This window comes from Strix uralensis, chromosome 6 (genome assembly GCF_047716275.1).
Source record: "Strix uralensis isolate ZFMK-TIS-50842 chromosome 6, bStrUra1, whole genome shotgun sequence".
In the NCBI taxonomy this organism is placed as follows: domain Eukaryota; kingdom Metazoa; phylum Chordata; class Aves; order Strigiformes; family Strigidae; genus Strix; species Strix uralensis.
In genome coordinates, this window is record NC_133977.1 from 34,558,575 (window position 1) to 34,574,773 (window position 16,199).

Here is a 16,199-nt window from a genome sequence, read left to right on the forward strand (position 1 = left end):
CTTGCTTTGAGAAATACTTGGAAACAATCAGTTGTGCCAGACATCATATGTTATTTTAGCTGCCAAAAATGTTTGCATTTAAATGTACTACTTGACATTCAAATCAGGGTTAGAGGGGAAGAGTCCTTTTCACCAAGGCTGATGAAAGGGTTTGCTGGGGGTTTTGAGCACGGAGAGTGTGAATACTTTGTAAGAAATTGGCACTTCGAGCTCATTAGAAGTGAAATTACTGAATCTCAGTTTTATGTTTAAAAAGCCAAACAAGTATTGTAGGGGAGAAAAGCAGTCAAGCACTCACTCACCTGTGAGTGACAGAAAGGGAGAGTTTGGGTGTATAATGAGCTCTCCCCCCTCCCTCTCTTCACACAAAGTCATTAAAATCTAAAGCAGCTTGTAATAACTCAAAGAAGCAACATGAATATTGGGATTGCACCATTGTTTTGTTCCATACTAGGGTTTTGTTTGATTGTTTGGGTTTTTATATTTAACATTATTAAATAGCTTCACTTTCTTTCATTCTTTACTGGGAGATGTTTCATTCCCCTGCCCTCACAAGGGTTTTGAAGTTAAAACACAGCTTTAACAATCTCTCTCTCTTCAGCTGATTCATTTTAAGCTGATTCTTTTAGTTACTGTACTTTTCGTCCACTAAACCACTGACATACAAAGACATTGCCTTAAAGCAGGTAGGCTCATTTTTTTTTCCCCCTAAAATAGAAATTATTTTTTACCTTAGCAGGAAGTGGCAGGAGCCCCACCAATAATTTGGAGCTTATTCTGGGGGCTAGAGGAAGTCTAGAGCTACAATTACTTTGAAAGAAAACAAAGCCAGAGTTTCAAATTGATATTTTGGATTAAAACAATATTACAAATCAAATAAATGGCAAACATCTCGATTTTAAATTAATCATAAGAAATAGTGTCAAATATGGTGAACCCATGATTTTGAGTAATGTTGAATAACAGAAGGTTAGCCCTTCCATATCCCATTTAAAGTAAGACAATAGCACACACCAAAATCTTTTGCTCTCTTTTTAAAGGCCTGCAATGATAAGGTTCATTGCCTATAACACTACAAACCTTCCTCATGTATATACACCCATGTGGAATGTCTTGAGTTTAATAATCCTATTGCTCGCCCTGCAATTACAGCCCGCTAGATATGGAAATGTAAGCTTCGCTTGACTTAGTAAAGATAAGCAGTGGGGTTCTTTAGAGATTTCAATTTGGTTTAAGCTTTCACCAATGAGAAAGGATACATTGAATAAAATACAGCATTTATCATTAGACCACATTAGCATATTTTAGCTCTTAAAGCTATTGCCGGGTGATTATGCCAAGATTCAGCATTACTGGATATGCTAGTGAATGCAAAGCTATTCAAATCAATTGTACACTAGGATTTGCAATGGGGAAATCCCCCTGAATTTCAATGAGGGATGGGTACCCAAATTCCTTAGGCTTTTGGAAAATTCAAGCATTTAGTAAGGCAGATGGCAACCAAAAGCACCATTATATAAAACCACGCTGGGTTATTCAAACAAGTTACCTTCTCTGCTATCATGAAGTCATAGCGGAGTGACTGACGGGTACAAATGGCTCCCAGCAAAAAAACAAAGACCATGTACAGAAACCACCTGCAAACAATAAAAATAAACTATTTTTTTCCAGCAAGAGAAGACCACTGAGAATTCTGCCCATTAGCAGAGCCAGGAGAAGGTCAAGTACCCACAGGCTGGGTCTTCAATCACTCTGCATGGCGTGTTCCTGCATGATTTAGCCTCAGGGCTAAATTTAATACTGGCCCACGTTACCTACCCACTACAATGTGCCAGGGACAGCCACAGCGTGACTGTACAGTGCCGCTGAGGGGAAGTTACCTGCACTCTTGATGTGTGCATGGGGGAGATAACCCAGTCCTAAGGAACAGACATTTTGGTAGGGCCTGTAGCAATAGGACAAGGGGTAATGGTTTTAAACTAAAAGAGGGTAGATTCAGGCTAGAGATAAGGAAGAAATCTTTTATGATGTGGGTGATGAACCACTGGAACAGGTTGCCCAGAGAAGCTGTGGCTGCCCCCTCCCTGGAAGTGTTCAAGGCCAGGTTGGATGGGGCTCTGAGCAACCCGGTCTAGTGGAAGATTTCCCTGCCCATGGCAGGGGGCTTGGACTGGGTGATCTTAAAGGTCCCTTCCAACCCAAACCATTCTATGATTCCATGATTCTGCAGGTACACAGATCCCTTCATCTGGCAGTTACACTAAACACTGCAGCCAGCCTGCTCTACAACCTCAGTCATGATCCTCCTCTGGTGTCTCTGGCCTTTCCAGTACTCAGGTGGAGGGATAAGCTAGTCTGTCTGCAAAGTCCAGACAGCAGAGATGTGAATGACCACTGTCCATCTATCTGTGATACTTCTGTGGAATCCCCTCACATAAAACAAGCACCAATTTCAGCAGGAATCCCTCTAAATTCTGAAGGCCCTACCTTTCTGTCTGAACCTTGGTATGCAAGTAAAAGTAATAATTTCAAAAGCCATTCAGGTGGCAATGAAAGCAGGCAGGGAAACCTACTTTTTTAAAAATATGTAACAGTATTTAACTCCTGGAAAGCAGCATTTCCTGGGGGAGAGCACCGCTTGGGGATGCAGAGCTCCTGCATCCCCCTGGCCTTGCAGGTGGGTGGGTCATCTCACCTGTCTTGGCCCCATTTTCCCAATAATAAGAATTATATTTTAAAATATTTTTTATATTTTCTATTTATATAGAAAAATAAAGCACTTTGAAATCAACAGCAATAAGTGACAAAATCACACACCCCAAGCCTTCGAGAACTTTGCATCCCGCTCTGGGACACCTGGGCTGCAGCAGCACAACTGCTCTAGTGCCAACACAGATCCCACCCAGCAGAGGAAGGACTGATTACATCCGCATTAATGAACCTCTTCTCCAACCCACCCAGAGAAGGTGGTGGTAATGGATGATCATTTGAATGAGAGCCAGACTTTAATTTTCCAGATGGCTGAGTAATAAAAGGTTGATGGGAATATGAAATGGATTGGTCACATCCAGGGCAGTCTCCAGAGAGTAGATGTTCCCCAATCTATGACTTACGAGGTTCCAATAGCAGCCAGAGACCCCAGGGGGATGTTGGTAGCAGGCTTTTGGAGATCTCCACTCATATTGAACCCAGCCATTACACCTGTATTTTGTAGACATAAATGCAACTTAGAGTTAATCTAAGTTATAGCATATATAATACATATTATAATATGTAATATAATTTAATCAGTCAGTTAATTGATTGCTTCAGAACAGTAACTGTATCACTTCATTGTGCTTCCAGACACACGAATACTGGCTCCCATCGATTGCTTGGTAAGAAACTGTTCATGACTTCAATAGAAGCAAGCCACCACTAGCACATCTACAAAGAACCCTTTGTCCAGTTTGAACAATGCCGGGGAGGGAGAGCAGAAATCTGAACAAAACCCATCTTATCTTAATGCAAACCTCACAGAAGATAGTGCTGTCCAATTGTTGAAAAGAAAAATGCTACCACTTATCATGGCAGCGCATTCAGCAGGTGGTGCTACCCCCCCAGACTGGATCCATTACAGGTCCCTGCATTCATGGGGAACAACCACCATTACAAAATGGCCTGTCCTGTCTGTGTTCAATGACAATCACATGTGCATTTAGCAGAGGGAATAACAGGGCTCAGCACGTAGGTGGCACCTTCCAGCCAAGGGATCTGCTTTGGAAGTAGACATTATCTCTACTTTGCAGATAGGACAATAGAAGTGCTAAGAGGGCAAATGATTGTCCCAGTATGACGCAGAAAACATGTGGTAGGACTAAGAATAAAGTACTGAATTATTATTTTAGGCTAGAGTACAGGGTATTGTACAATCAGTGACAGTCCGTAGCCTAAAAAATTACCACCTAAATATGCAAAAAAGGGGAACAGGATGGAGGAAAGGATTACAGGCTTCACGCTGAGGCCAGGAACCCAAGGTACTGATTGGTTAAGAGGCTTTGCCTATAGTTGAAGAAGGAGTCATACCAGACTTGTCAAGAAAACACAACCTCTCTTGTCACATTATCCCAAAACTTTTCCTAGAAGACTTCAGATATCTGCTATAAATAAATTTAAAAAAAATAATCTGTGATTTAGAATCCTGATGTGAATTTGGACAATTTGAAGGCAGGACAGAAGAGCCTCTTTAAGACTCTAACTTCTGCCCATCGCTGTCCCACCCCTTGGATGTCAAACTAATGGCTTTATAAGGACACACGGGCCAGGTGCCAGCCAGCAGTGCTCATGGGACAGTCCCTGGGAGCTGGGGTGAGATCACCACAGAACAACAATGAGGAGGAGGACGCCAACGCCACGGCGCTTGCAGCATCTGCCAGCCCCAGCAGCAGGGGACCGACCATGCGTCGGTCTGCCCCTCAGCTGCCAAGTCCAGCAGTCATTCCTCATTTCCAAAAGGCACAAGAATGATGAAGTCAGTCTCTAAGGCTGCAAATCTGAGTGACTATAGCTCTAAATCAGTGACAACCCATTGCATTTTAAAGCTCAAACACTGATTGCTGCTTGGGAGGTTTTTTTCCCCAAGACAAAGGGTTAATAGGAGCCGTGGGACAAATCCCAGGGTAAAGGGGACAAACGCAGCTCAGCCAGGTGGATGCCTTTCCTACAGACATTGCATGGCCACCAGTGGACTGCCAACAAGGAGCAATGGTTGGGTTGCTAATCGAGGAGCAGGGGGGCTCATTTCCCTGCTCTCTCCTAGGCTTTGCTGTGCATCTTCATAGCTCCATCTTCCCACTTGCTCAACGGGAATTGTAACACTTCCTCTCCTTGCTGTGCTGCTGTGATGATAGCACGTTAACGAGCACAAGGCACTCACATGTTGCCAAACATATTGTCCAAACATCCAGGGCTTTATTTATTTATTATTAATATTTTTTCCTTGATCATCTTTTTTTTTTTTTTTCCCCTTGATCATTCCACTCAGCAGCCATCTTTTTCTGTCCTCCTCTCCACCACAGAGCAAGAGCTCCAACAGCCACCCCCCTATCCCACGGGCTCGTGGCATTCCTCAGATCCTGGAAGAGCTGTCTTCCAGATTTAGACCAGATTTGAATCCTTGACACCATACTGAAAACGCTACAAATCAAAATGAGTTCTTAATTTTCTCCTGGAAGGCTATTCTGTGGACGTACTTCTGAACAGCACTGCTAAAAGCCCATCAACTGGTGGGCTTTTCCCCCGATAAAGCTTCCAAGCCCTGTTCAAGCACTGGTCCTTTTAAACAGCTACCCAACAGGCTTAGCTGGAGATGAGAAGAATCAGGAAGGCAGAAGTCCATGGAAGTGGTCACAAACATCATGCTGAATGAAGTCTTTATGAAGCACTCTTCAGTGACATGTTACTTTGCAATTCAGCGGCAAAGCAGAAAGCTGAGAATACTCTGAACTTTTCTTCCAAAGGGAGCAAACTATTGTCAGAAGGACAGCTGTTAATCTCATGTGCCTCTTGGCCAAGTTTCCCAAACATCTGGCACCACCTCTAAATCTTCCAGCTTGAGCTTGACTCACTTCTTCCTCATCCAAACTCCTGCCTCAGCAAAGCACTGGGGAAACACCAAAATGGTGTTTTCTGGGCTGAATATGAAAAAAGTTGAAGACATGCGAGTCATCAGCACAGCGATGACTGCACAGCCTGGGCCACCTCATTGCTTCCCTCCCGCAGACACACGCATATTCAGGAGCAGCCAGGAGATGACCTGCCAGAACCCACATAAATGGGATCTTGAGGTTGATAATTGACCTCCTGCCTGGCAGAGATTAGGGGTCAGACCCAGGCCACCGCACACCATTAGCTTCTGTCAGGACCTCCAGGAGGTCAGCAGAGTCTCCTGGCTTCCACTGACAAAGGCCAAGGCCACCACAGAGGAAACCAACACAGATATTCTCCACCACTCAGGTGAAAGCCATCTCCTCCGTGCTGCAATTATGCCTCTGACCTGACTACTATAAAAATATGGACACTGGTAATACAGACATATGGACAATGCCAAAGCCACCTCTCCACCAACACCCAAAAAGGAATTTTTCAGACAGGATGATGGCTGCCACAGAACAGTACTGACAAGGTCTTTTGTGAGCAGCAGACTAACCACCCCACTTTTCAATGAAAGGACGACCTGATTCATTTTCGAAAAAACCTTAAACAACCTCCACCATCCGTAGCCTCAGGCACCCCCTGCCAGAGAACTGGTCTGACTTGTGAGAAGCCACAAACAGCCTTTCTAGAGACTCTAAATACTCAACAGAAGAAAAACTCTACACTTGCATATAGAAGTTGGGACATTCCTTCCTCCAGACACAGACCTGTCCCTAGGGAAATGGCCAATCCCTTCTGAACTCAAGCAATCATATCTGCAGATTGCCCATGGAGAAAATTATCCACCTCTCTGTTTCAACGAGATAGCAGGCTGGATTTTCCACACTGGCTATTATCTCAGAGAGCAGCAGATAATGACAAAGCTTCTGGACAAGGAAGCATGAAAACACGGTCAACTCAGCCAGGAAATTATGGCTGAGACAGTCTGTACATTGCTGCTATTCCCAGCGTAATCCTGTCCTGGGCATCATCCAGGCGGTGGATACGTGCATGAGGGGACCACCTACATTGTACATTAGACACAACCATCAGCTTCACCAGCTCTGGCTTCTAACTCCACCAGCTATGGTTTATAACTGTAGATATGACTGCTTGCAAACACCCATTGCATTTTCCAGTGAATTTACTATGAAATATAAAAGGGGTTTTTTTTTCCTTCACCCAAGAGATGAAGAATGGAAAATCTTAGATAAGAATTGTAGCTAATTTTTTAAAAGGACCAAATTCTCCACTGATGTAAGCTGGCACCTCTCCATAGACTTCAATGGAGTTGTGCCAGTTTACATCATCTGATAACTTAGCCCAAAACTTCTAAATCTATTTGCTGTCATTTTGCAAGTGCCAAATATGGTTTATTTCAGAACTGGTTTCAGTACGATGATATTTTCCACTAACGCTGCTTCAAACGTCGTCTTACTTTCTTATATCACATGACAGCACACTTCTTTCATTAGACAGAAAACCTCGGGGATTTACTAGAAAAAGAAAAACATTCTCTGCACCACAGAAACGACGTTAAACTTCCTTTTAAAAATGCATTGATGGCTGCATGGCTACTGCTATGAGCTGACTGTGGGCAGCCAGCTCCTGAGACTCCTTCCCCGTGCAAAGCCCTGGCTAGATGGGTAGCTGGGTGTTTGCGTATCACAGCACAGCAGCAAAACATGTGCATTAAGAAGGTATTTACAAACATGCAGAAAAACATCTGGTTAATGCACAGAATCTCTGTAGGGGTATGTTCACATCTTCCGTAGCAAGTGTTAGCCCTTTTGATTGAAGTCGGCAAATCTGAGTCCTCCATGTCCATGCACTCCCATTTAGGCCAGCTCTAGATGTATGTTTTGGATCACTCAGCTACTTCTCTATTATTAAATGACAAACTTTAGGGAATAAAGCCAGCTGCACTGCATATCCAGCTGAAATGGTTTAAACAGCTATTACCCAGGAAGCAAATGGACCAGCCTCTGCTTACCACCGCTCAACCGTAAAACCAGGATAACTTCACTCATGTTGCTGGAGTTGTACCAATAAAATACAGAGAAACAGAGACAACAACCTGACCTGGAGCAAAACGATCCAAGGAGGATGCTCATAGGAGGCAGAATGTCACTACCAGTCTATGAAAGGCTGGAACGACCATCCCATCCCTTCCAGCTGAAGCACCCGGCTGCTCCTCCTGCCCATTTGGTCACAGCAAGGGTCTCCTTGCAGGTCCTGCTCCCCTTCCCTGAACTGGCTGCCCCTCTTTGCTTTTACAGCTACCAGCGTGTATTTCTGAAGTTTCTGTTTCACTGCTATTTCTGGTGGAAATGGGCAACTTAAAACCACTTTTCAGCACATCCCAGAGACAAATTTAAACCAGTTGAATTCAGATAACCATTTCAGAGGGAGAGGAAAGAGTTTATCCTGAAGAGATCAAAATAGTTTCACTTCAAAGAGGAACATTTAATCTCAGAAAGGCCCAAACATCTTGTTTCACAATTTCCTAAACATTTTTTTAAAAAACTTTGTTATCAAAAGAGCATCTTAGATCATAAACTAGCATATGCTAAAAATTAAAAAGAGTAAACACAACATTTAATAATTAAAGATAAACAGAACATTGCTTTGGGTCAAAGAAATGTTTCAAACTGGCTTGAAGTAACCCCTCAAAACTAAACAACATATTGTTTCACTGAAACTGTCTCCAAATTTCTGTTGCATTTTAATGCAAAGGATCTTGCTTCCAGCGCTTCGACGGGGTCACTGTGGGGGTTCCAGCTGAGGCAGGTACCACTTGGGGATGGTGCTGGACAGGAGTGCAGGCTGGAGGTGACAGCCTGGGAGTGACGTTCACGTGTCCCTGCCACTTCTTTTCATGCAGAGGTGCTGGGGACTGACACTGCTGCTCACTCACAATCTGCCTCACGCTGCCTGCCCTGCATCAGAGGCGCTGGCAATCCTATCGCATCTCTCAGCCTGCTATTAATGACGCTGCCAAACCCATCCCTGAAATGTCATCTCCAATCTTACGGACCGCCTGTCCTGCTGGCAGGCTCCAGCTGCATCCAAGCAATGCCCACAATGCGGTGGGAAGCAGCTCTGCTCCAGCACGGGGGATCCCGAGAAACCTGGGGTACCCTCTGCAGGCCTAGCATCACACCCCCATCGTGGGGGAGGAATCGAGCTAAGCCAGTGTGGGTCAGGTGGGACGTGGGGGAATCAGCCCTCACGCATTGCCCCAGCTCTAGGAGATGTGAGCTTTATTCCCAGCGCTTCTGAGGTTGCACTGGGCTTCCCATTCATGATCTGCAGCAGAGGAGTCTTGACTCCCACCCTAAAGATTTCTTAATCAGATCGCAAGTTCTTTCATGTAGAGCACCAAACACAACCCTACGCTTTATGAGGTTCCTGAACTCCGCAGCGCTACAAACAGCAGTAACAGGAGCAATAGCAATGTTATATGGTGCCACTGGCACCACTACACTGAAGGAATAATTTAAATCCTGTAAATAACCAAGCAATTAAAAAGAACGCATGAAAAGCTGTGCAGCAACCAAAGTAATTATACATCTGCCCAAACTGTATTTTCAGAGAATGTTTAACATTACTACTGGTATTACTACTGCTAACTAACAAAGCAACAGGCTGCCAGGGCTTTAAATAAATTATGTCTATTGGCTTTGGCCTTCTTCCTAGGAGCCAAGCATTAGCAGTGATGAAGAACCATTTAATATGGCTAATCACAGTAATTTTCTACACAGCTTTGTCATAACTATTCCTTCTTCCGTAACCAAGGAGCTGGAAAAAAACTGCTTTCATGTATCAGAAGAAGGGCTCATGAGGAAAGTCTCTTTCTTTGGCTGGGGGACTCACTTTGGCCAGGCAGAAATGACAAAAAAGAGGGCAGAAGCCAACTTCTCCATGGTGCTGATAGTTCAGGCAGATGAGTTTTCCAAGAAGAAGTCTACACAGAGGCAACAGCCACCCTGATAAGCTGGGAGAGAGGATGTCAAAGGAAAATTTGAAGTCCTGCACTAGGTGCGCCTGACAAAGTGACAACTTCTGCTACCAGACCATCCCTCCAGTCCCATCTGTTTCACAAAACCCTTTAGTTTGTCTCCCTGTACCGCAGCAATTCTGCGAACAACTTCCAGAGAGTTGCTTAGAGCTAATCCTCTGAAAATTCATTCTGTAATCCAAGGATTCATCGCTATGGAAACTGCTTATAATCGGTACTTTTTATAGCTTAAAAAACCCAGCATCAACAAAAGGTATTGTAACTCCAATTGACAGTTATTTCATTCCCACTGGAGACTGCCAGCTTTGGAAAGGGGACATGGATCTTCCTGGTAATTTAAGGGAATGAATAATATGAAAGCATCCAGTTAAGCTCATAAACATGAGCTCTGCTGACATGCAAAGATGCATCCATGACACTGTGGTGTCACAGAGGGGTAGGTCAGCATCGTGAGCAATGGCATCAGCCCAGCTCAGCCACCCGCCCACAGTAAGGATGGAGGGAAGACCCTCCTGTGCTCTTCCCACACTCCCAGTGCAATCAAATCATAAGGCTTATCAAATAAGATAAATCATGATTGGCATTTTTACAAAGGCTCAATACCTTGTGGCCTGACAGTACTGGCCAAGATCAGTGCCTGAGCCTTGCTCTCGGCAGGAAGGGATTTACACCACCACGTCAACCCAGAGAGTTGACCAGCAGTTTCTGACTAGAGAGAGACAGAAGAGCACATTCAAGTGAACAGAAGTGTGCAAAATTAGAGATGCTGGAAGAAAGCCTGAACATTTTGAATGGACCATGTGAGTTTGCTACATCTGAGTACGGTCCCACTCACCTTGCCTTGCAGCCCAGCAGAACTCCCCTTGCTTCTGCTCATCTCCAAGATGTGACTGTGCAGGGAAAGAGGGGGAGGATAAAACTTAACTGTACCTGTGGCAGCTGGGAAAAACACTCCGAAAACAGTGAAGAAGGACTCCCCCTGGCTGTAGTCCGGCAGCGTGTTGTTGAACATAAGCTCTTCAGAATAGCCGACGAAGCCATGTTCTGCAAAGACACGGAGGGTGAGAGGAGAACTTCGGAAACCAGAGGAACTGCAGGAGACTCTCCAGCCAGCTCTTGGCGACCACCCATCCTCTAAACACGTGCAACAGCAGTAGCTGTTTCAAGGGATAGTTTGAAAGTAGGAATGTCAACTTATTTGCTGGGGGCAGAAGGCAGACAAAGAGGTCAGTGAGGTTACACAGGTGCAAATGCCAGGGAAAGGTGCAGCAGTGCGGGCCAGCACATCGAGAGGCACCACCAGGCTGGGCAGCTCTTGCCAAGCCAGAACACAGATTGTATCAAGTCTTATCTGCAAGCAAGCTGAACATCATTCCGTAAAACCTGTCCACAGAGGAATCTGCAGGGATCAGCTAATATTGATACTTATTTATCCATGCCACTTTAATCCTCTTTCCAAACAGAGCAAAATTATGCTGCCGTAAGACAACTGCATCCCTGAGCAAGCCCTCACACAAGGCCAGTTTGTTGCAGGGTGGCTCTCCCCTACAAGATGAGTTTCCCAGTGGAGGAGGAATAAGGTGCTCTAGAACTGCCTACTGCTCTTCAATGCCACTCACCCTCCTGACACCATTGCTCTTTTGTTGCTGTGTTACCTCTAAACCAAGGCTAAACATGGGACTGTGCATCACAAGCAGCTGCCTTCCTCCCAAATCTTCTGTAGATGTTCATCACCTGCCCAGCAAGGAGCAAATGATGAGACCTGGGGCTGTGCCCTGCTCCCCACACTGACTTCTGCCAAGTTTTGCCAAGGTCATACACACAGAAGTTCTACTTTCCAAACAAAAAGTTTTACAGAAGATGGGAGAGAAGAAAAAGCAATGCGTAGGATATTATCACGCAACTGGCTTACTGGGTATGTAATGGAGTATCCTGCTCTCTTACTTCACACTGGAAGGACAGGTCAAATTATTCCACAAACCTGGATTTGTTAGGAATACTTGAACCTATACACTGACGTGCTGGCAGGGCACTAATTAGGAAAGGTTTTAGATGATTATAGGTAGAAAAGATAACACATGAAAGCAAGTGAAGGAATTAATGATACATCTATGAAACCCATAATTTCATTTTCAACAGGTTTTTAATGGAATATCTTAATCCGTGGAAACTTCTCCTTGTCAGTCATCCAAATGTTCATGCCAGCTGGGGGTGGGAGGTGAGCAAAGTCAGTTCCTTTTTTGCTCCTGCCAATACAGCCTGCTGTACAGGGTAATGGACAGAAATTTAAAAAAGACTCCATCAAACCTGTCCCATGCCTCAAAGACAATATTAATGATGTTTGGACAATAGATTAAACCGGAAAATTAAATCAGAGCTTTGAACACAAGACCTATCCATTTAAAGTCTCAGAATATAACTAACCAAACAGCTTTGAAGTGGCAACAGAAAAATCCTATAGATAATCAAAAGTTTCCTACTACATCTGCATTCATTGTGTTGCCCAAACATGGATGGAAATACACTGATAGAAAAGGTCTCCTGCTGCTAGGCGTTTTAAAAGCACCAGCTATCTTTACTAGGAACGAGTCCCAGACAAGATTTAAAAGGAATAAGCTCAGTGCAGCACTCTGACCTCTGGACCTCACGGATGTCTGCAGAAAGCGCAGCTTCTGGAGAAATAAAGGGGGGATTTGTGTAGGCTGTACTTCCCACAAGACCAGACCTGAGCTCCTTCAACTGGAATTTGTGCTGTTGGCACATGGGCTGGCTGCAAAGCTCCCACCAAACTGCTGAAGGAAAATTTCAGGGATTTTTCAAGTATGTGCTCCTCACAGAAATGTTAATGCTTCATTAGTAAAACAAAAAGGGTGGGGAAAATATTCATCTCGCCCCAAGGAGATCTGCAGACCTTCTCCAATGTGTGCTTTGCAGCAGCCTCAAATATATCTATGTCACTCTTGACAAAAATTTGCCCCACCAACATTCAAAAACCTGCTGTGAAGCCTCTTTTGATGGTTTGCTCTCGTATTTTCCTCTCATTATCATTTAGGTTTCCCCTACTGTCTAACCAAAATCACCCTGTTTGAAGTTCATACTGCTGTTTCTCGCCTGATCCGTAAGTTATTTGCAATTTTTAATGCCATCCTTTCACCTGTTGAAAACAGCCCCCATCCTGCACTGACACAGTTTCTGTCAGGCTGTGAAACTTTACATTTGTCTTCATCAAACCACAAATCGTCCTCTTCATGCCACTTTCCCAGTTTGTGTGAGGTCATCTGGAAGTCTGACCCTCTCAACAAGGATGCTGCGAGCCCTTCCCATCCAGGGGTCATCTGCAATTTGAAACTGCATATTCTCTTTTCCATCATCCAAGCAGTTAAGGAAAATACCAAATAACACCAAACCAAAACCAGACCCTTGCAGGACCTCACCAAGCACAGTGACCTGCTTTGCAAGTGAACCATCTCTAACTGAGTTCTTCCGACTGGGTTTTGGAGCAATATAATTCAATGATGGGTTGATACAGGCACTTTAGGTGCCTTATGTCTCCTTTCTCATACAAAAGGACAAGTATACAACAAGACTAGATTTTCTTTGAGACCATTTTGGCCATACCATGGTCAAAGAGAGACCATGAAACCCATGAGTCCAATGTCTGATCTGCACCTGTGTGCATCTTACCACTATTAATCTTAAGAAGCCAAACGATCCTGCGGTGCTCCATCCATTTGTCTGCTGTTCCCTTTCCTACTTTATACCCATAAGTGTAAATCCTGGGTGGAAAAGACAAAGCCCGAAACCATGGCAGATGTCACTGGAACCACAGAAAACTACAGCCGTGGATTTGTTGAAAAAGCCACAGGATGCACTTACAACTCTATCCCACTTCTGCTTCCTTTCCTCACGGTTCTGGCGGGCAAGAGGAAGCCCAGCCATTCCACATTTCCCCTTTATACAGAACGAGCAGCTTTCTTGTCTAATTAAAGAAAAGTTCATCCAAATGTTACTTGTTATTGCAACCTCATTTCTCAGTCAATCACCCTCCCGTGAAGCAAATCTCACGTCCCTTTTGATCCATTGTACACCAGAATTTGCAATCGCCATCAATTTAAGCAAGCTATCGGCACACGACCACAGAGCTGAGAACAACACACTGTGAGCACCTCCTGGCTGCCCTCACGCCTGCGACCGGAGCGAGTCATCTGTGACCTTTCAGCTGTCATATTAATGGGACTAATTGTAGCTGACGGGGCAATTGGGCTGAAAATCATCCAAAACAAAACAGTAATCGGCAACTGAGACCAATTGGTTAAACCAACAGAGCACTTGGTCGGTTGTTCACAGAGTCAATTATCCACATCCCATTGAAAGTGCACTTCAAAAGGACGAGCTTCGGAAGGAGGAGGGAAGGAAACATGATAGGGTCTATATTTGGCTCTCTGATCTCCAAACAAGGCGAGATTTTTTTTTTTTGTAAGAGGATCTTTTCCTTCTCCAGCTTACTCCTGGGTACACAAGATCCAAGCCAGATTCCTCTCTCCTCACTCATTACAAAATGTTTGTCTAACAAATTTTGCTCTCAATTAATTTATGCAACCCCACAGCCTCCAAATCCTACCTTTAATGATCCTGCTCTCAGTTGGCTTGCAGAGGGCTGGAGCTGAAGTGCTATAAACAATCTTCCCAGTGTCATGCTAGAAGGAAAAGAATCTGGTTCCTTCTCTGTGCCACGTCAGCCTTATGGGAAATGCACGATAAAGAGCGGTAACAATTTATTTTCATCATTAGATACTCAATAAGGAGCAGGCGCATAATAGGTTTCTCAAGTGATTGAAGTAAATAAACAACAGCGAAAAAAATTGATTTAGAGCAACATCTGAATTATTCCTGTGATTTTTGACAAATTAAGTCCTTCCAGTTGCCCTTATTAAAATGATGTAATTAACAATAAAAACCACCTAGCAAGTTTCAAATGGAAGAGCTTCCAGGATGAGCATCCTCCATCCACAAGTGTAGGGAGACCACAGGGGGCTGCATATCAGCCCGATGAAAGCAGAGGAGGAGGAGGAAGATGGCCAGGATTTTCATGTCTCCCCAGTAACCACGGATGCTTGGGAGGAGGCACCAGCTTTCTCCTGGTTGCCACCACTGCATCCCCCCTCCTGCCCGGATGGGTTCCATGTTTGAGCTTTTCTTGCACTTTCTCCCAGTTCTCACCCTGTGGAAGAGGATGAAAACAGCCAAGGAGGTTTCTGGCACTCAGGACACTCCTTAGCAGGCAGCCCCTCCATGAAGTCTGGGGTTTCAGAGTGGGACTCAAGAAGGTCGGAGAAGGGGCGTGAGGAGAAGCCGTGGTTACACGGGGTCAGGCCATAATGCAACGGCACAGAGGACGATGGCGCTGCCAAGTTCCAGGCAACCTGGAGCTCATTACAGACTAGTTAAGTCTTGGCCAAATTCAATAATCCTGTTCACAAGCTTAAGGTTAAGTAAACCCTGGCACTGAGGCAGGGGCTAAATAATGCAAAAATGGAAAACCACCTTAAGAAACAGTTCCCAGAAGACAGTCACGTATTGCACTCTGCTTGTGATTAGAGATTTTAATTACGAAGGTCAATGTTGAAGGCTTGAAATGGTGAGATTTTTTTCTTTTCCTAAATAAGTAAGCTCACACGTTCCCGCCTGGAAGGTACTTGTTGAGATTTGCTTTCAGAGGAACAGCTGGAAGTGTTTGTCTTGCAGCACATTTCCCAGGTCTGACCCCAGCATTTTCAGGATCCTGTGTGATGTAAGACATGGAGACCCAAAGAGTAATTATATATCCTTGGCATAATTATCTCCTCTATCTCTTCCCATTTCTTCTTCCATCTCTAAACCCTTCTGGCATAAGCTCCGAAATCCAGTCCTTCCCCTTGGACACTAGTCCAAGCACATGCCCAGAGAGAGGTCCTGGCGTGGGTGCTGGAGATACCCAGGCACACCAGTGTGGAGAAAACAGGAATGGTCCTCGCAGCCTGGTCCCACAGCTGCCATCCTCACCTGAACACACACCTCTACAGTAAGATAAGGTTTCACTCCTCACCAGCCACATGATTGCATCTTTCTCCTCCAGACTCTTATCTGAGGGCAAAGTACTGAGCTGTTAGCTCCCCAGCAGGCGAGTCAAGCTCGGTCAGGTTGGGAACACTCAGAAGTTGTGGTCTATCAGATGACAGTTGGGTGGCCTAAACCAAATTAATTTCTACATAGGTCTAAGTGCTCTACAGTGGGGAAGGAGTGAAATTCTCCCTCCAAAAGCCCTTGCAATACTAACTCTTCCCCTGCCCACAGAGGTTGTTAATCCATGGTGGTCACCAAACTCATCAAAATGTACTTACTACTCATAGCCTATCACACAAAACCAGCATCTTCACTTGCCAAGGGAAAGTCAGTCATGCCTGGCTTTAACAAAGCAACATTTTGATGCCAAACCACCACCAGCAATAGGTTTTTCAGCATCTCA

General features: G+C 44.6%; 1 protein-coding gene across 1 annotated transcript in view; it reads right to left on the minus strand.

The window, feature by feature from the left end:
* Positions 1–16,199, minus strand: part of SLC12A8 (solute carrier family 12 member 8) — a 50,490-nt gene that overhangs the window by 14,911 nt on the left and 19,380 nt on the right. The window contains exons 5-7 of the mRNA XM_074873646.1: positions 10,625–10,738; positions 3,114–3,201; positions 1,550–1,637 (exon numbers count right to left, since the gene is read on the minus strand). Of these exons, the coding sequence (XP_074729747.1) occupies positions 1,550–1,637; positions 3,114–3,201; positions 10,625–10,738 (290 nt within the window). The remainder of the gene's footprint in view (positions 1–1,549; positions 1,638–3,113; positions 3,202–10,624; positions 10,739–16,199) is intronic.